Source organism: Notechis scutatus, chromosome 1 (genome assembly GCF_049901735.1).
Source record: "Notechis scutatus isolate UNSWTSFEM ecotype Mainland chromosome 1, rNotScu1.2, whole genome shotgun sequence".
NCBI lineage: Eukaryota > Metazoa > Chordata > Lepidosauria > Squamata > Elapidae > Notechis > Notechis scutatus.
In genome coordinates, this window is record NC_142009.1 from 244,997,815 (window position 1) to 245,017,649 (window position 19,835).

The following is a 19,835-nucleotide window of genomic DNA, read 5'->3' on the forward strand; positions in this document are numbered from 1 at the left end:
CAGAAAATTGGGAGATAGACCACACCTTGTCTAAAGCAAGGGTCTCCAACCTTAGCAGCTGTAAGATTTGTGGACTTCAACTCCCAGAATTCCTCAGCCAGCAAAAGTTGCCAAGGTTGGAGACCCCTGGTCCAGAGAATAAGAACCAATCATAAAGGATTCCATTAAAAATTCCTCCATCCTTTTGTCCTATTCTGGTTCATTCTGTATTTTTCTCTTTCCATTTAATTACTTGAGAAAATGATTTTACAATATGCTTCACTTGCTTCTCTGTGGCTTCATGCACTGGGTAACGTCTCTTTCTTTTTCTTCTCTTTTTTTACTGTCTCTTTGGATCACCCCAAATATCTCAAGCAGTACAAGAGACTGAGCAAGAAGATGTTAAGGTGGCAGCAGATCCACAGGCTCCGAAGTCAACTAAAAAACCCAAAGCAGCCACAGGAAGCTTTCAAACAAGCAGCACCAGGAAGGAGAAGAAAGGAAAACAAAAAGGTAAGCTGCATGCTAGTCATGATTGAATAAGAACAAGACACATCATTTAAAAGGGAACAGTACAGGTAATCCTTGACTTGCAACAGTTCATTTAGTGACCATTCAAAGTTCCAACAGCACTGAAAAAAAGTGACTTATTACCATTTTTCACACTTACAACTGTTGCAGGATCCCCATGGACACATGATCAAAATTAAGACACTTGTCAACCCGATTGATATTTGTGACCTTTGCTGTGTCCCAAGATCATGTGATCACCTTTTGCAACCTTCTGAGAAGCAAAATCAATAGGGAAGCCAGATTCACTTAACAAACATGTTACTAACTGAACAACTGCAGTGATTCACTTAACAACGGGTGGGATTCTACCTGGCTGGACTGGTTCTATAGAACCGGTTGTTATGATTCTGCGCAGTTTGGAGAACTGGCAAACCATGCCACTGGCTGACCCCTCCCGCCCCCTCCCTGCCTACTCACTCCTTACCTGGCATGCACACCAGGAAACTTGCCTGCATTTGGTAAGTTGCTATTTTTCTCTCCCCCCGACCATCAGTTGTTCTGCTGTGGTGGGAGATTTAGATTAGATAGAAAGCAGGAAATCGTTGGATTTCTTGCTTTCTGGCTAATCTAAAAGCAGAGCTGAACCTTCCTTAGGACTGAAGCTTCTATTTTTCAGTGCAGACTCAGGTAGCAGATTGCAGAAAGATAGATCTCTGAGTTGAATCTGTGATTCTGTGAGCAACTCAATCTGCCTGCCTGCTTTGCCTGATTTTGGGTAAAAGTTGCTCTTTTTTATATAAAAAATTCAATATTTACATACATAGTGTGTTGTGAGTTAATTTTGTGAGTTTGCTTACAAGCAAATTTTATGTGACAGACTCAGGTAGCAGATTGCAGAAAGATAGATCTCTGGGTGAATCTGTGATATTTACATAAATATTTATAATACAGTATTTACATACAAGCCATGCCTAGCCAGTCACATGACCACCAAGCCACGCCCACAAATTGGGCCATGCCCACAGAACTGGTTAAGAAATTTGAATTCCACCCCACTTAACAACTGTGACAAGAAAGGTTGCAAAATGGGGCAAAACTCACTCAACAAATGTCTCACTTAGCAACAGAAATATTTGGCTCCCACTGTGATTGTAAGTCAAGGACTACCTGCATTTAATGTGACTGATTTGTTTAAGCTACACATCCTTCAAGAGTGTTTAGTAGATAGCATTTATGTTATCTACTGAAGTCATCTGTGCTTTGATTGGTGATGATGTCTATCTCTTTTTGCATGTCTTCAAACAAATTGCAAGATTTTGGGAACATGAAGCATAACACTCTAACAATGATAAAAAGGTCACAATAATGCAGATTAACAGAATTCTCTGCCTTCCTAAAGTTAGCTTAACCCCAGCTTCCTAAAACTAAATGAGGAAAACTTGTAACCTTTTGAACGGATGCTCATACTAGTTTCCACTAGGTTTCCTAAAATGGATAATCATGTGTAGGGCTTGCTGAACCCAACCCACACTTCCACTAAATTATTCTTTTTGCAAAAGGATGTTCAAAGTATGTTGCACCAGGCAGTGTTGGTAATAACGATGGTCAAAATAGTTGCACTTATGTATGTGAGATGGTCCAGTTTCTCTTGCAGAAGCCTTTAAATTGCATATATTCTCATAACAGCTGTTTATATAGACACCCCCCCCCCCCGAAATGCTTCTTCATAAGTTCTCTGTGTTCACACAATGTACATACAATGCTTGTGGGTGAGAAGCCTTTACTTGCGCAGGAGACTTTTACTGTTTTTAGCAACAGAAATTGAATACTTCTCAGCCATCAAGATAACTGCTATATTCCTGTCTCCTAATTCAATATTTATCAGCTTTGTTTTAACTAGCATTTTGGTTCTTGTTTCATTTTGCATCAATCCTGTTTGAACCAGGCGGGCAGGGGAAGAGCAAGTACAGTATTCAGTACGGTATTAGGTTTATACATATGTCTCTTGTTGCATATGTAAAGCCCCATAAAGCCCTTTGCAAATGACACATGGTTGTTTTTTTAAAAAAATGGTGTGTTTTCATGCTGGAATGTTTTTCTTCCACCCTGTCATAAAGACCTCTGTTTAGCTATGAGAGCTGCTTTGGATTTCGACAAGAATTCTCAAGAAGCTTGTAAGCTGTTTTGCATATTTATTCATAAGGGAGTAAACCAAGATTCTACTGTATTTGTTGTATAATTATGAAAATCAGAAAGGGTCTCTTTTCTGAAAATAGTAGGATACTAAGATAGGTTGTATTAACGGAATGCTTGATTTCAGAAGATACTGTTTCCCAATTATCATTCCCTGGGCTATCTCACTTATGGTCTAAACACATTTGTGACTAAATTGGTGAAGATTGTTGTAGGATATGTTCTTGCTTGGATTTAGATATGTAGATTGATGGGATCTTTCTAATGTATATATGAGAATTTAAATTGCAGCTGAATATTGAGTCTCACGAAATTTCATTGCTTAATATGTAGTTTTGCACAGAGGTGGTATTCAACCGGTTCGCACCTATTTGGGAGAACCGGTAGCGGTGATTTGGTGTGGGTCGCAGAACTGGTGGCGACCCCTGGCTGGCCATGCCCCCGAACCGGGTTGCCCCGTTGCCCGGTCTCCCGCTTCTCCCGGTTGCTTTCCTAGCTTTCCGTACCATGTGGTGGCCATGGGGCAGCTCGGGTGGATGTGCACATGTGCAGCAGCCCCGGGACATCCGCCTGCCTGCCCGCCCTCCTGGAGCACTTTTCCTTCCTTCTCCCGGCGGCGGATGCACCTCTTCCAGCCCAGTCCAGCCCGGCCCGGCCAGCAAGCAGGTGGGTGGGCGGATATCCCAGGGCTTCTTGCCCCCCTGGTCGCCAATGCCTGCAGCAACAGCCCCTCGGCTGGCTTAGCCGGGAGCCACCGTTCCCAGGTTTCTACTTGCCCGAGCTTGGTCGACACCTTTTCACTTTGCCTGAAGCGGCTGGTCCTGCCTCTCACCCTCCCCTCCCTTGCCTGGCCTGAGTAGGTAAGGGCCATGGCAGGGGATAGCGAAGTGGCTGGGTCCCTATCTTCCCCTCTCTCTCCCCAACTCTCTGTGTCTGTGTGTGTGTGCCGGTCGCGAGTGGAGGTGAAGGGTCGCCTGAAGGGATTGGCTGAACAAGGATCACCAGCTGCGCTGGAAGCGTCTCATCGATTTCCATTTAACATCACCGGTGCCTCCAGCTCCAGCCGTGCAGAGGCAGACACGCATGTGTGCTTGCCATTCCCACCTACCCACCCCGTCTGCGCGCAGCAACCCTACCCCCCCAGTGAGGGAGAAGACTGCGTTTTTGTTTCAGCCCGCCTCCGTTGCTGAATTTCACCTCCACCGCCTCCTTGACGGCAGCCGATCGTGGGATCTCTATCTCCTCAAGTGCCAGCCTTGGTGTTACTCGCTCAAAGTGGGGGAAAAAAACACACACACAGAGCCGAACCAGCGGCAGTCTCAGTAGTAGTCCTGGTAGCAGCAGCGGCGGTGGTTTCACCCCGCCCCCAGCCCTCAGCCGTCCCGAGCTAAAGAAGCTGTCTGCATCGGGAGAGTCGACCAGCTGAGCGCACAAAACAAGGTGCCTCGGACTGTCCGCAGTTCTCCTTCCTCCTCTCTCCCATCCTCTTTCAGGGGCTTCCCACCCACCACTGTGCTTGCTCTGTGCGTGGGTCGGGCCGGCTGCCTCTTTCCTATGCTGCCTTCCTTTGAGCGATTCCGTTCAGCGCTCGCCCCCTCTCAGCCCTCCACCCCCCCACACCTGCTCAATCCCCCACCCCGCCTCAGGTCATGAAAGAGATGAGCGAAGGAAAAGGCGGTGGGACTGATGCTGCGGAAGACGCCACCCGCGAAGGCAGAAAAGCCCTGGGAAGAATGGAAAGAGCTTTTACGCGCTCTCTTCTGAGCCCTACCACCCTCAAATCCCCCCATCTCACCTCTTCTCCTTCCTCCCGGCCCTGCCAGTGTAGTCTGCAAATCCCCCCCACCTTCTACTCCATGCTGCAAAGCTCGACAGCCCCCCAAACACTGCAGAGCTCCACCTCGCAGGATATTGCAAAGTTCAACCTCTCTCTCTCCCTCCCTCTCACCCCGCCACCCTAAACACCATCGCTCGCCGCCATGCTCCGCACAACAACCAGCAGAAAGCAAGTCAATGCAGCTTTCCTCCTTCAGGTTAGGGAGAGGGGGGGAACCTTCCACTCGGGTGGTTTGTGCCCTGTGGAAGCTCCTCTGTTCTCCACCGTCCCTTGAAAGTAGCGAAGAGCGCTTGGCCCAGCCACGGCTTTGAGAGAGAGACAGAAAGACAGACAGAGAAAGAGAGAGTAGGGAAGAGAGAGGGGAAGATAAGGAGAAGGGCAGAGAAAGAGAGAGAGAGAGAGAGAGAGATACAGGGGGGGAGACCCATAGAGAGAGACACACAGAGAGGGGGGGAGGAGAGAGAGAGGGAAAGAGAGAGGGAAAGAGAAAAAGAAGGAATGAGAAATGAAGGGAGAGAGACAAAGAAAAGAAAGAAAAAAGAGAAAGAAAGAAAAAAGAGAAAGGAAGCGAAAAGAAGACAAGGGATAGACAAAGAAAGGGAGAGATGGAAGGAAGGGACAAAGAAAGAAAAAGAAAGAAAGAGGGATGGAGGGAGGAGACCATGAATGAGATATATGGATGGGTAGATAAATACATGGAAGGAGGGAGGGAGGGAGAGAGAAAAAAAAGGAGAGGAAGGAAGGACACAAACCCTGGCTTCAGAAGACTCTTTGAAGCACACAGCAATCTAGGGTTGGCCTGCAAGGGATCTCAGAGGTCATCTAGTCCAACCCCCTCCTCCAGCAGGAGATCCTTACAGAATCATAGAATAGCAGGGTTAGAAGTAAGTGTGTGTGTGTGTTTGTATGTGTGTGTGTGTATGGCTGTCAAAACTCCAAAACAGGTCAAGTAGCTCTGGGGAGATCAGTCATAAATTAGAACACTTGCTAAGCAACCAGTCATTAAGCAAGGACCACTTGTATTTGGTTTGCTGGTCACATGGTCACCTGGCCACGCCTACCCACATGGCCACAAAGACATGCCCACCCAGTCACATGGCCACAAACCCATGCCCATCTGGTCATGTGACCATAAAGCCATGCCCATGTGGCCACCAAGCCATGCCCACACAGTCACATGACCACCAAGCCACACCCACAAATTAAGTCACACCCACAGAACTAGTAGTAAAAAAATTTGAATACCATCACTGGTCTTGCCTAGATTTCCATAATCACAGCTAGATCAGCCCTAGTTTTTCCAAGGACCAAATTAGCTGAAATATGTCTAATGAAATATGTCTTTGCATAATTGTTTTTACTTTAACAGATGGTACACAGAGGTCTCCAAGCTGCTTCAGAATCATGGTGTATGTGTGCATGTTAATTATTTCTTTTTCTTTTTTAACAATAATTTTATAAGAGATTACAATTGAAAAAATACAAACTAACAATGAAATAAATAAAAGAAAAATAGAAAACACAGAAAATGAATAGAAAGAAAAACAGAAAAGAAATAAAAAAGAGACATATACAGAAGTAACTTCCCTTTTCATCACAAGTATAAACAATTTTAGTAATTTATCACTTTCTCTTAAAATACAACAAATGATCTCTTCTTCTCATGTTTCAATTTGTAACCATAAATAAAATCTAAAACCTCATAATTCCTGAACAGCAAAAGTCTATTAAAGGTTACCAGAGACAGCTCCACATCTATTTAACCTTGATCAAATAATGAAAGTTTATCTTACTTCCTTATATTTTCAATAATAGTGGTTTTTAATCCTTCCAAATAATGTCCTAGAATTTGATATGGCTTCATTTTTTTCTTTGTGCCTTCTCAGAAAATCCCTTTCAAATTTTAACAGGTCTCTTTAGTAATTCCAGTATAGAAAGATTATCCAAATCACTATTCTGGCTTGTTATTTGTACGTCCCTTTTAATAATTAAAACACCAACCGGTTTCATTTGTCTGTCCAGTGTATCATCTTTTCCCTATCATTGTATTTTGTCACTTTTAAATCCATATTCACATCCATTTCAATTTTATCTGGCAGAGTTTGTTCTTCTTCTGTAATGTCATTTATACAATGAGTCCATTGTTCACACATATTCTTCAAAATGTCCAGTGTTAAAATGTTTTGTTCCATTCTGTGTTATTGAGTGAACTTTACCAATAGAAAGAAGTGTCAACTGTAAGTATTCTTCTCCTCTAATTGTAATCTTTAGTTTCATCTAGTTCCCTCTAGTGTTCAACCTTACATTCTCTCATTTTTTTCTCCCTAAAGAATTCTAATAACAGCAATTTTCCAAAGGATGGATTCTTATAATTAATTTTAGAGACTTATTTCAAATCCAAATCCATCCGGATCCGTTGTTCATTTTTAACTTTCCAAAATCAACATTTTAAACAACCTTTTGTGTTTATTCCTAAAAGTAAACTTTTTTTTTTCAAATCCTTAAATCATATTTAAAACTTATTCTGCTAAGAAGAAGACTCACACAGTGAATGCAATAAAAATTTACCATTTCAAAAGTTCTTAATATTTGAAAAGCAGTAAAAAAGTAATTCCAAAAGGGATTAAGAAACGAGGCTTGGTTGAGCTTTATGAATACATATAGGTTACATTACATCTGTGAGCTTAGCTGGAGTCCTCCGACTTCCAGCTGTTTGATTCATAAGCTGACTGCAAAAAGTTCCGGTAGGCTGTTTATGAGAAGCAGCTGTCTGGAGTACATGTGGGCAATCTTATGATCTCTCCTTTCTCTGGAGAGATCCCGCATCCGGCCATTAATCTCATTATAAAGGCTGTCCCCATTCTTTCATCTAGTGCTCCATGTCCTCACCAGAAGTCTGTGTATTAAATTCTTTGGACATACTACTTTCCATATTGGAATTAATCCATTCCCATACTTCTGCTATTGCAAATAGTCTGTGCTGAGAAGAATACAATTTTTTTCAGGAATGATGGAATAGGGGTGACTGATAAAAGTCACATTATAATTTTGATTCTGTTGTACAAATGCAAACGATGTGTCAAATATCATCCCTGGATTTGGCAAGATTCTCACATTACTGCTATGTTATCTATGCTAACTCAACTCATCCTTTGATTTATTATTTTGGACAAGAAGTTGTTGAATGTACAAATCTCACTTATGTATGAATGTATTTGTTTCTGAAGATGCATGCAGATTTGCAAAATGCTACCTTCTGTGGCGTGTCCTAAAATAGAAATATAGGTAACATACCTTCTTATCCAAGTGTTCTGATTAATTTTTAAGTTATGCAGAGAAATAACATTATACAATGCTTGGCTAACAAACATTCATTTGATTTCTGACTTTGTGAAGGCTATTCATTTTAGCTGAAGTGCTGGTGTATTTTCTAATTCTAAATTCAATAGACTGTACAAAATGTTCATTGAATGATTTTCTGAATCTCATTCATGAAAGACCCTCTTATAAATTTATTGAGACAGAGCCAAATACTGCAGGTGTTCTTCTACAATGCAACTTTTTCTTTTACTGTAGTTACAGATCTGGCCAAAGATGCCTATAGACTATTAAATATAAAACCAGTCAATTTTTCTTTTTCAAACAACGAGCTACATATCTGCTCTTATTAGAAATTAATAGGATATTTAATTTTCAAATAGTGTATTCAAAAGCTAATTTTAGATACCTAGTTTGCATTAAAAAAGAGGGAATTCTGCTTAAAAATGAAGCAAAATTGGGTAAAAAGCCTGAAATGAAGAGCTGTTAATAATAACTTAGTTTAAATGTATGTTTATATCATACTAATGTATCAATATATAATAATGTATAACAGTAATATACAGCACCATGTATCATAGCGCCTAACGTTTTGGGCTTGAAATCAGGAGCCTGAGTTCTAGGCCTATCTTAGACATGAAATCTGCTTGGGTGACTTTGGGCCAGTCACTCACTCTCAGCCCATCACCCACAGGATTGATGATTTGGGAAATAGGAGGAGTAAGCAGTATTAGGTATGTATGCCATCTTGATTTACCCCAAAATAAAGGAGGGATGAAATTCAAATAACTATGTAAATAGCTAATATTTATATTTCTGAAATATGGTAAGATTAAGTATGGTACTCATTGAAGTGCATTTGCTGGTAGGATAGACCCTGTGGGCAGCATAGATATTCCCTGACCCCTCCAAATCTGCCAGAGCTTTGAGGACTATCCAAGTTCAATGGAAAGGAAGGGGTACTAAAGAGAAAGGAAAAAAAAGGAAAAGTGGATGTTGAAGGGTGCAACTTCAGTAGTCACACAGAAATAATATGTTTTCTATTTGTCCCCTATATTTGAACTTGGAGAATTTGGTCTGGGCAGGCAGTGGAATATAATAGTTATAGGTTGAAAGAATGTTTTTTTTTTTTTTTGCTGAGATTCCACCATTGGTGGTGGTGGCGATGGGATTAAATACAGGTAGTCTTTGATTTATAACCTTTCATTTAGTGACTGTTCAAAGTTACAATGGCATTGAAAAAGTGACTTACGACCATTTTTCATCTTATGTTGTAGCATCCCTATGGTCCTGTGATCAAAATTCGATTACATGATCAAAGTTCAATTGATTCATATTTATGACCGTTGCAGTGTCCTGAGATTATGTGATCAATCACCTTTTGTAACCTCCTGACAAGCAGAGTCAGTAGGGAAGCTGGATTCATTTAACAACTGTGTTACTACCTTGACAACTGGAGTGATTCACTAAATGACTGCGGCAAGCAAGATTGCAAAACGGGGCAAAACTCATTTAACAAATGTCTTGCTTAGCAATAAAAATTTCGGGCTCAATTGTGGTCTTAAGTCATAAATGTTTCAAATCCTCAGCAAATAGGTACTTCAGGCAAAGACATGATGTGTGTAGAGAAAGCACTGTCTTATACACATGGGTTGATATTTGTGCCTGTGATCCACATGCAAAGAATTTCCTGCTGAAAATAATTTATATCAGAATAATTATTTGCTAAGTAGGTCCTACAGTATGGAAGTTTTCTTCCAAATATAAAGTATTATTTTTTAAAAGCTGAGGAGAAAAGTTGCAAACAGTTTATGATACACAGCAAATAGTCAAAATAAGCCTTAAAATGTGGGAATGAGTATAAGGAATAGCTTGGACATCTGTAGGCATTGACTTGCAATCTCAGGCTAATCCTATCTATCGTAGAAACCTATTTTATTAGGTTGTATAATGAATGTAGTTCCTTGGTAGAATTTCCTGCATCTCAGTCGTGCCTTTTCATTCAAACTGCTGTATAAAAATAAACAAGGTACATGATAGCAATGTTCCATTATCTAAGAGTCTGCCACAAAGAAGAGGGGGTCAGCCTATTCTTCAAAGCACCTGAGGGGCAGGACAAGAAGCAATGGATGGAAACTAATCAAGGAGACAACCAACCTAGAACCAAGGAGAAGTTAGAACAATTAATCAGTGGAATTACTTGCCTTCAAAAGTTGTGGGTGTAGCAACACTGGAGGTTTTTATGAAGAGACTGGACAGCCGTTGTCTGGAATAGTATAAGGCTTCCCATCTGAACAGGGAGTTGGATTAGAAGACCTCCAAGGTCCTTCTGACTCTGTTCTGCTCTGTTTTGTTAAGTTCCAATAAATTCATGCATTGTGAGATGCAGATTTTGGCAGAATGCTATGGAAATTCAGTAGATGATACAACAGAAAATGCCTCCTCCTTGCACAATCCTCAGTTATCTAAAATCATGTTCTTATAGAAATCATGTCATTTGAAAATACTGTGCTCCTATTGGCTGTCTACAATTTTAAAATATGAGTCACTTGAAAATCAAGAGATATGAATTAGATCAAAGACTTGCTGATGAAGTGACTTTCTTGTAAGCTGTACACAAAAGTAAATTTTATTTAAAAAAGAGAGATAAAGCGTCTTTTTTTAATTGCTATTTTCTGATCATTCTTATTTTAAAGCAATCCAACCTTTCCTTCAAGAGTTACAGAGCCAGCTTTCAGTAGGGCTGGAGTTTTTTTCAGTCATGCTTTAGAATTCTAATGTGCAGATGTCACCATGGTGGAGACACTAGGCTTTTAAGTATATTAAATATTCCAAGGAAAACAGCAGCAGCCGGCTCTACATCCGCTGAAACTAGTTTGTTTATTCTGCAGTTATGTATGCAGTAGGGCTGAACCAAAACTGCTTACACAAGTTCACTTTTGTTTTAATTGGAAGCAGATCCTAAACTACAGAAATGCAAATGCGTGTGTGTGGTAGAATTTCATAATGCAGTTTTAATAACAAATTCATTTTATAGTATTTATTCTGTTTCTAACAAACTCCAATGACCCATTTTGGCGTCTTAAGAGTACTGCTTTTTTCGGGACTTTTCTTTTTCTTGTAGCTTAACATTTATGAAATTGAATTGTTAGTCTGTTCTGCTCTTCATATCGCTTAGAGCCCTGGCCCTGTTTTTCAAGTTGTGGTACTGTAGATAAAATCATACAGTAGGACCTTGGAGACACAGATCTAAGTCCACTCTCATATGGAAGCTCTGAGATGATTTTAGGCAAAGCAATCTTTTTAAAATCCAGTTTAGCTTGCACAGCAGTTATAAGGAAAAAAATTAAAAAATAGAGTGCTATATACATCACATTCCTGAAGGAAAAGTAGATTAAAAATCTTAACTAACAAATAATTCTGAAATTTCTAAATAAATAAAATTGGGCTGGATCTGTGCTGCCATCTAGTGCTTATCTGGATAGTTGCCACATTATAAAAGAACCTTGTTTGCTTCTGTTTGTCCAGTAGGCATATGCTATCTTTTATAGGTATAGCCTTTCAAAAAAACCAAACACTTCTAATCCCCTTTTTATTTCTGTTTTGATCCAAAAATATTCACTTACTTTCTTATTTCTGATGTTAGTTGTAACTCTCTCTCAATTTATTTTGCTCAATTTTATCATTTTATTAATAACATTTTCTGCTTATTTCTTGTTACAATACCTTCAGTGACTCTTATTTTCTGTCAAATTGAATTTATATTACTCTTAAATACTTATATTTACATATGTTAAACATGTGGGATGGACTTTCAATGTTGTAGTTTGGCTTTTGTAGCATCTGTTATTGTGGTTATGTTATGATGATTTTGGTACAATTACAACAGTTATAGTGTCCCACAGTATTTCAGATTTTGTCATTAATTTCCAGAAAAGCAACCTCATGAAAACTTTATATAAAAATTCTAGCTTTGTGAGAATTTAATTTGTAGGTATTGATACTAATTAATGGCAGATGCCAGTTAATTGTTGAACAAATCTAAAAGAGTTGTATACATAATCTGGCACTTTAAATTTTTATTGTGTGATTCATGTGAGAATGAATTTAGTGCCCTAGTCAAAAAAGTAAGGTAGATAAACAAATTAAAATTAGGGAATTAGATAATATTTATCCATCTTTAGTACATTTTTGCAGGAAAAAATGTTAACATATTAAAATTAAAAAAACACGATCAATTATACATTAGGGTTTGCAATTTCTCTTTCATTAGAATAAGAAGTGTATAGTTTGTTTTACAAAAGATTCAAAATATTTTATAATTACTTCAAAATATACTTCCCTCTTTCCAAATTATAAAAATTTATATGGACAGCAATAATGTTATTGTTTATACTTTTAATCAGTTCACTAATGAAACTTAATCTGAGTGGATTACAGATTTCCTTTAAAAGCTATTTTCAAATATAATTGAAGAAAGATTTGACTTCTTAGATAACCTGTTGTTAAAAAATATGTATATACTTTATATGACATTGGTGCAATTCTTGGTTGGTAGGCATTGATGGTCCAGCTGCTTTTCAAGATGAAGTACAGATAGCAGGGAGCCAGGTTCAAATTCTTACTGTTGGAGAATCTTGCCATGATGAGGATGATGGAGAGGTGTTAGCTACCAGTCAACAAGGCAAACAAGACCTTAGAGTAACAATGCAGAAAAAAGGTAAGAACTCAATGAACTATTCAAATATTTTTGGCTTTTTCATTGTGGTATTTTTAGGATGAGGAGGGAAGAGCAAAAGTAGACCAATGCTTTTTTATGTCATTTTTTTATGTCATATCATTATCAACACACACACACACACACTTGGAGAATTGGGCCAGTATGCATCCTTATAGAATCGTCAGATTGTTCTGACCCAGGCTTCGTAAACTGTAATTATTCACAAAGTTGTTTTAAAAGCAAAACCTATTTTATTGCAATGTTGGGAATTGTTTTCATTTCCAGCTAGAATTAATCTTAAATAGTCCCCCCAAGATAAGCATACACCTTTCAGTTCTGTGGAGTGCTGCCAAAAACAGAAGTATCCAATTAACTATAAAAGGAACCAACCCAAGTACAAGAAAAAAAAACCAACCAAAGTACACAGAGATTCAAGGATGACTCGAAACCGATCAAACTACTTTGCTTCCTGCAAAGGTTTCATCATCTAGGCCTGACTTTTATCCCTTGTGGGAGGGGCAATCACCACCCAGCCTTACTCCCAAGTCGCCCCTTTTGTTTCAGTTGCTCTCGCCTTCCAGCAGCTCTACACACACACGCACTGGGAACAGGCATCCCTGGGTCCTCTGCTTCGCTGCTTCCAGACTCCAAAGGCAACACCCCACTCCCAGATGGTCCTGGCCCCATCCCTGCATCGGACACAGGACCCTCATTGAGTTCTCTCCAGACTCTCTGTCTGGTCCCCTTTCTTCCCCACTGTCCGATTCCGCTGCCATCTGCACCAGCTGCCGGCGAACCACAACACAGATAACAAAAAAGATTGGAATTCATATACTTTATGGGTAGGTGTTATCTAGGGCCACTAAATTATGCAATGTACAAAGCTAAAGGTTCATTATACGCTTACCTGTCCCTCCATACAAAAAAAATACTAATGGTTTGTATTGTATTTTATGATGATCAAATGCATCAAATAGGAAAACTTAGTTAGAAGCCAGGGATATGCTACTAGCAGTAAGCAAAATTCATAAAGTATAGCAGATAGTCATGCTTGGCAGTCAATTAGCTCCTCTCCAAATGATATTTGAAATATATCTGATTCCTGCAATGCCAATGCCTCTCCACATACCATCCAATAAGCAACCAAAGGAAATTAGAAAAATATCCGACAGATATTTTGTATGACCTACAATTGTTTGGTCCTGGATTGAATTTATCTGTTTAAAATGTTTGCTGGTAACACCAGAGTTTGCCATTAACTAATCTATGTTATTTCTCTATGAAGTTCTAGGAACTTTGGTTGGTAGATAAATGCACCAAATGTTTCATTTAATGTTCTTCCCAAAACATATCATTAGCAGCATTAGGAAATATTCTGTGTTTTAGATTTTATTTCTTTCTCCATGAATCAAGCTGAAAGAACAAATAACATTTTGTTACATTTTACCAAAGTTCCACTTCTTAGATACTGTCAATGCTGTTAATATTATTGTAAGAATATGAATATGAGCAAAAATTAGTAGCTCTTACAAGCTCTTAAAAGCATCATGTTGATAGATAACTGCTACACTGCACTAATAAGAGAGCATAAATAGATGCAATCAAAGGTATGCTTTTTCTAGAACTTTGAAATTGATTGAGATGAGAGGCCTGATATAGTAAATAAAATGGATGTTCTGAGAGGGCAAGCAGTTTGATTATGCAGTAGTTATGTGGTCTTTAAATAGAATGACTATCTCTTAGGCATTTCAAGTAGCATGAATTTTGATGAAGAGGAGGATGAGGAGGATGCAGATAGCTCAAGTTCCTCACAGTTAAATAGTAATACCCGACCAGGTTCTGCAACAAGCAAGAAATCAAATAAGGTGAGTGATTGATGTGGTGGACTTAAAAATACCTCAGAGTTACCTAAAGCAGACGTTTAAAATAATGTAGACTTATCTTGTCTGTATGGATTCTTCATAACACTTCTCCTCATCAAAAGATTTAACGTCTGTCCTGAGCTCCTTGCTAAAGTATAGGACCATTTCTTATTTTATTTACTCTTCGCTTTTTGAATGCAACTGAAGCACCATATCTATAGTGTGATACTCCAGGGATGTGAAGATGGAACAAGAAATTGCTTCCACACACATTATTTGCAATTTATTCTTTCATGTATACAACTCTGAATAAAGTTGTTTATAAAAGAGTAAAAAATTCACAATAGAAACTGATAGCATTCTGTGAATGATGGATGATTGGTGGAACTGGCACTGCCAATGAAAAATACTTTTAGAAAAAAATATATAATAGAAAATAGAAAGTTTTAGCATTGAAACTTAAAGATAGAAGAGGGTCCATGACTATCTTCTAAAGTTTAGAAAGTCAGTGTTGGGACAATTCACTGCAGTGTCCCTATCCTGCGAGACTAATATTGGTTATAGTATTGATCTGTTGCCTACAAAATTCCTAAATTTATTCCCAACAAGATCCTTGGTTTTTAATAACTAGACTGAAAAGTAGCAAAACAATGGTGAGATGGGCAGCATTTAAATGTAATAAATATATTAATTATAAATAAATATTGGTGATGAAATGTTTTACAAAATACCATATTTTATCTTATATATAAATAATCATCACAGTTAAGGGAGAATGTCAATATCATTAATTTTCAAATTACAAAGTTAGTTTGATCTTATTATACTGTTGATTTTTATTTTTTTTACAAATATTCCTTTTCTTCAGGTTTGTTTTGAGAGTCCATTAAGCTGCTACCAGCTAAGTGGTGCTATGCTAGACTGTAGACCGAAGACCAACTAAATCCTATTAAATTCTTCTGAGTTGGTTGTCATCCTTAAATCTTCCAGCAAGAAGATTTTCAAAGGGTGTTCTTTGTTCCAAAAAAGGTTTGAGTGACGCATTTCCTGGAAGCATCTGTCAGCGTTCCAAAAAAAAAAAAAAAAAAAGCAAAACAATGCCCCTCTCTTGATTCCAGGATCAAAGAGAAGCAGGCACTGTGCTGCTTTACTGCATATAACCTCCAGTGATGTTTACAATACCTGATGAGGCTAAATAAGAGATAATGAATAGGCTGAAAAGCAACACAAGGTGTTTTTTCAAGGCACATTCAGTACGTCTTTCCAGATCACACCCAGTTTTGTTCCATTGCATTGCATTCTCCCATGTCTTCTTTTGTGTGGAAAGTGAGCTGTCTAGGATGCGTGTATCCTCTGGGTTTCTTAATGTTACCTCTACAGTACCAAATTTCCATTGAGATTTATCTGTACATTAATGGCTGTTTGTGTATTTTAAAGTGAGGCAACTTTTCTTACTTTTCTAGGAAACAGCATCAGGGCCCAGCCCTTCAACCAATAATCCTGTAATAGATGTGGATGATTTGGAGGAGTTTGCTGTGAGACCTGCTCCTCAGGGAGTTACAGTCAAATGCCGAATCACAAGAGACAAGAAGGGAATGGACCGTGGAATGTACCCTACCTATTACCTCCATCTAGAAAGGGAGGATGGCAAAAAGGTCAAAAAGCATATTTTCTTGGCTGTCAAAAAAGTAACAGTAGAAAGTACACAGAACCTAGAACTTGCATAATTATAGGTGTTTTTAAATGGGAGGGAGAGGTTGTATCCCTATCATAAGTATTTATAATGATGGGAAAATATAGATGAAAATGCAGCATGTCCCGAAAAGCAAAAAGAATACCTGAGAAAAAATAAAACTATATGGATACGCTGTAGGCTACAATCTTTTTTGTTGTAAGTCCCATTAAATTAAGTTGAAATTGTTCATGAGAAGATTTCACTGCAGAACTGGAATATGAACCTTCCCTGTGTCATACATTCTTCATGATTACAGTGTAAGTACTGAATTGTTTATCACACATCAGCCATTCAATTACTGAACCTCCACAACACTCAGTCTCAACACTAAGAACTTCCCGGCTGGTTTGGGCAAAGTCTATCTTAGTCCAGCATTTCGCTTCTTGCAATAACCAATCAGGTGTTCCTGGAGTGTTCACATATACCTCCCCCCCCCTCAGTTGTTCTCCTGCAGCTGATTGACAGGCTGCTCCTGACGTACAGCTAACATTGAACTTCATAAGTGACAGCCCCTGAAAGTCCCATCTTCCATGAATTCATCCAGCCCCAATGACAACTCTTTAGAAAAAGGAGATACAGTTGGAAACTCACAAACAGAAGAGCAGACAAGAATAGGGGAGTTTTCCATGGCTTTTAGCAAGGAGAGGAACAAGTTAACTTCAGATTCTAGACAGTGGAGCAGGGATGAAGAGTGAAGAGGGAGCGGTGATAATTATTTGCCAGGCAGATGCTATGCTTGTAATTTTAGCAGAAGACTACGCTAATTACCTATATGGAACGGAAGAAATGACCTCAGGAGGCTTGAACAGGAGAACGTTCAGCCATGACAAATGTAAGCCTACCCACTTCTGGGTCGGAAAGTAAAATGTGTACATATAAGGTTGGGGAACCTGGCTTAGCAGCTGACATGCGAAAAGGATCTGGAAATAGTACCATATGTACAAGAGTAAGCAGCTGCTAAGAAAGGCCGTGCAATCTTGGACAGCATTTGTAGAATCATTGCATCCAGATCATGGAAGATAGTAGTGTGGCTGTATTTTGTGCTATTTGGACTGCATTTGAAATATTGCATCCATTTCTAAGTTGGAGTGAATTTGGAGAAATGCTACTAGAATGACAAAAGGTCAGAAATCCAAGGGGTGATGGTGGTAAAGGAGTTGGAGATGTTTAATTTGCAAAAATAAAAGGCTAAGGGGAGATAATGACACTAACAATAGCTAAAAGGCCATTATATAGAAGAATGTAAACTTTGTGGATTCTAAAAGCAGAAAAAGGATCAACTAATTGAGAAAGTAAATTGAAGCTGAATATCAAAAAGAATTTCATGTTAGTAAGTTATTAAACAGTGCAAGAGTCTGCTAGAGAAATGGTGGACTACCTTCTGCTAGAAGTTTTCAAATGGGTTAGTTAAATGGCCTGTCTAGGATAATTGAGTAAATTTCTGCAGTAGACAGAAGTAGAGTAAGAGCAAAAGAAGGCTTTCAGCTTTTTCTGCTACTTTGCTAAAAACCAGGCATCTTGAGTCCAAGGTCAGGTAATTAATTTGGAGAGGCCTACTGTAAACTTTACCTGGCCTATTACCAGATTGCATTCTAGCTAGAAGAGCTACAACCACACAATAGGAATATTAAAAATAGAGTTTATTAGAAAAGTCAAACAAAGATATGAACATAACTGGATATTTGGCTAAAAGAAAAGTAAGTTGCAAACATGGGAAAAATGATCAGAAAGTAATAGGTAGCATTTAATTAGGCTTCAGAAAAAAGATAAACTTTGAAGGAAATCGGGTGCTTGCCTTGGATACAAGCAAATAAAATGAAATCCTGACACCATGGTATTTACTTACTATACTTATTTAATATTCCTAAAGGTCTATGTGTGTTAAGAGTTCCCATTTCCTGACAAATTTCATCACAACATGGAAGGGGTCTATAATCTATTCTTTTCCTTCTCCAACAAGCGCCAACTTCATACCTTGTAAAGTACTCCTTTGCTATTTAATTTCAAGGAGGGGGAAATTGTTGTTCAGAGGTTTGATTAACCAAGTTCCTTTTTTCTTGCCCTTTAGAGTTAGGTGGAATTGGTTTATAGGTGTAATGGTCTGTGAGAATGTCTTTGGGAGACAGGAGGAAAAGCCTCAGACTAGACAATTGTCAAATAAGAGGTAGCTGAGACCACAGAAGGAATGGAATAGAAGGGTTAGAAGAGACCCTCCCTAGTTTCTGGGACTGTAAAGGCTGGGGAGGGAGAGATGCATTTTCAAACTTGCAAGATTCTGTTAACGTAACCTTACAGTAAAGTGAGAGTAAGTACTTCTGGATAGGTCTTTTGCCTGGATTACCTTGCAAGACTGGCAATAGGGTATGTTATGCTTGAATGGGAATCATTGCTAGAAGTACCCTTTCCATTACAGAGATGGTCTTTTTTGTTTCAAATATGGATACAATATAGAGTATATTTACCCATTACCATTTGAGCATTATTTCTAGATACTCTGAAACTGGTAATAACGTCATCTAACCAATTTGCATGGAAAAATTCATGTTGTGAGAACTCCCTAAGCAATAAACAGTACGCCAAGTTATTTTCAGAGGCAATTGCAGCATTTCTGTTGGGATATTTATTTTTTGTGTCTATCCCAACAGGGACTGAACTTGGAACTTTCTGCATGCAAAAGCACACACTCTGTCATTAAGCACCTCTTCTTTTAGTGTGCTTTGATATACAGGCTGAAACTGTATTGTGAATTGATACATTACAATCCATTCAGATGAGTACAGTGTAAAGCTGAAAATGAATTTTAAAAATTCAAAATGTTGTGTCATTTTGATGGTTAGATTCATGAAAGCTAACTCCACAATACCATATTTGCCCAACTGGAAGATAAGTCCACCGTCCTCTGGCAAATAATTACCTATGAATTGCTAGGTGAGTGGGGGTCATCTTACATTCCATGAGAAGAAAATATGGATGTAGATTCAGTGCTGCAAATGCTTTGGAAGATAAGTTTGAAAATCTATCCCTTGTTGCTTGCCTGGTGAATTTCACTCTGTTTATGCTGTCTAGGTACAATGTCAAGTGGTTGATAAATTGAAGCTCCTTGGAAAAAAAAAGTGTAAATGAGAATAAACAATGCTTTAAATACTCTGTTTAAAGTCTGCTTTGTTCTTAGATAATTCCATGTTTGGCTTCTTCAAATTATTTACAATTGGATTCTGCATTCTGATCTGAACTGGAAAATGTTTTCCTTTCACTAAAAGGAGACTGTTTAAGCAGAATGTAAATCTTTAACAAAATGTTCTAGGTTAATTATTTAAACCATCAATAATTGATCTAAGAGAGTAAAATTCTCTACTGATTTTTTCAACCCATTTTTGCTAATTCTCATTTTCTTTAATTTTTCTTATTGTCAAGAAAAAAATCTTCATTTCTTTTTCAATGGTTCCACCAGATTCTGCTTAGAATTTGACTTTTTAAAAATTATATATGTTTTAGGTATTTTTATTAGCTGGAAGGAAACGGAAAAAGAGCAAAACCTCAAATTACCTCATCTCCATTGACCCAACAGACCTGTCACGAGGAGGAGAGAGTTTCATTGGAAAATTAAGGTAAACATCTACTTCTAAAATGTATGCTTAAGTGTGAATGGTTTGAGATTTAAAGCAATTCAAACCTCTT

General features: G+C 38.5%; 1 protein-coding gene across 6 annotated transcripts in view; it reads left to right on the top strand.

Annotated features, from left to right (window-relative positions):
• Positions 1-19,835, top strand: part of TUB (TUB bipartite transcription factor) — a 119,124-nt gene that overhangs the window by 87,941 nt on the left and 11,348 nt on the right. For 4 of the 6 annotated variants that reach the window (XM_026668345.2, XM_026668348.2, XM_026668347.2 and 1 more), the window contains exons 4-8: positions 355-492; positions 12,399-12,560; positions 14,304-14,425; positions 15,886-16,077; positions 19,653-19,765. In XM_026668345.2, coding sequence (XP_026524130.1) covers positions 355-492; positions 12,399-12,560; positions 14,304-14,425; positions 15,886-16,077; positions 19,653-19,765 — 727 coding nt within the window. The remainder of the gene's footprint in view (positions 1-354; positions 493-12,398; positions 12,561-14,303; positions 14,426-15,885; positions 16,078-19,652; positions 19,766-19,835) is intronic. The other 2 variants (XM_026668346.2, XM_087950920.1) reach the window with 1 other exon arrangement.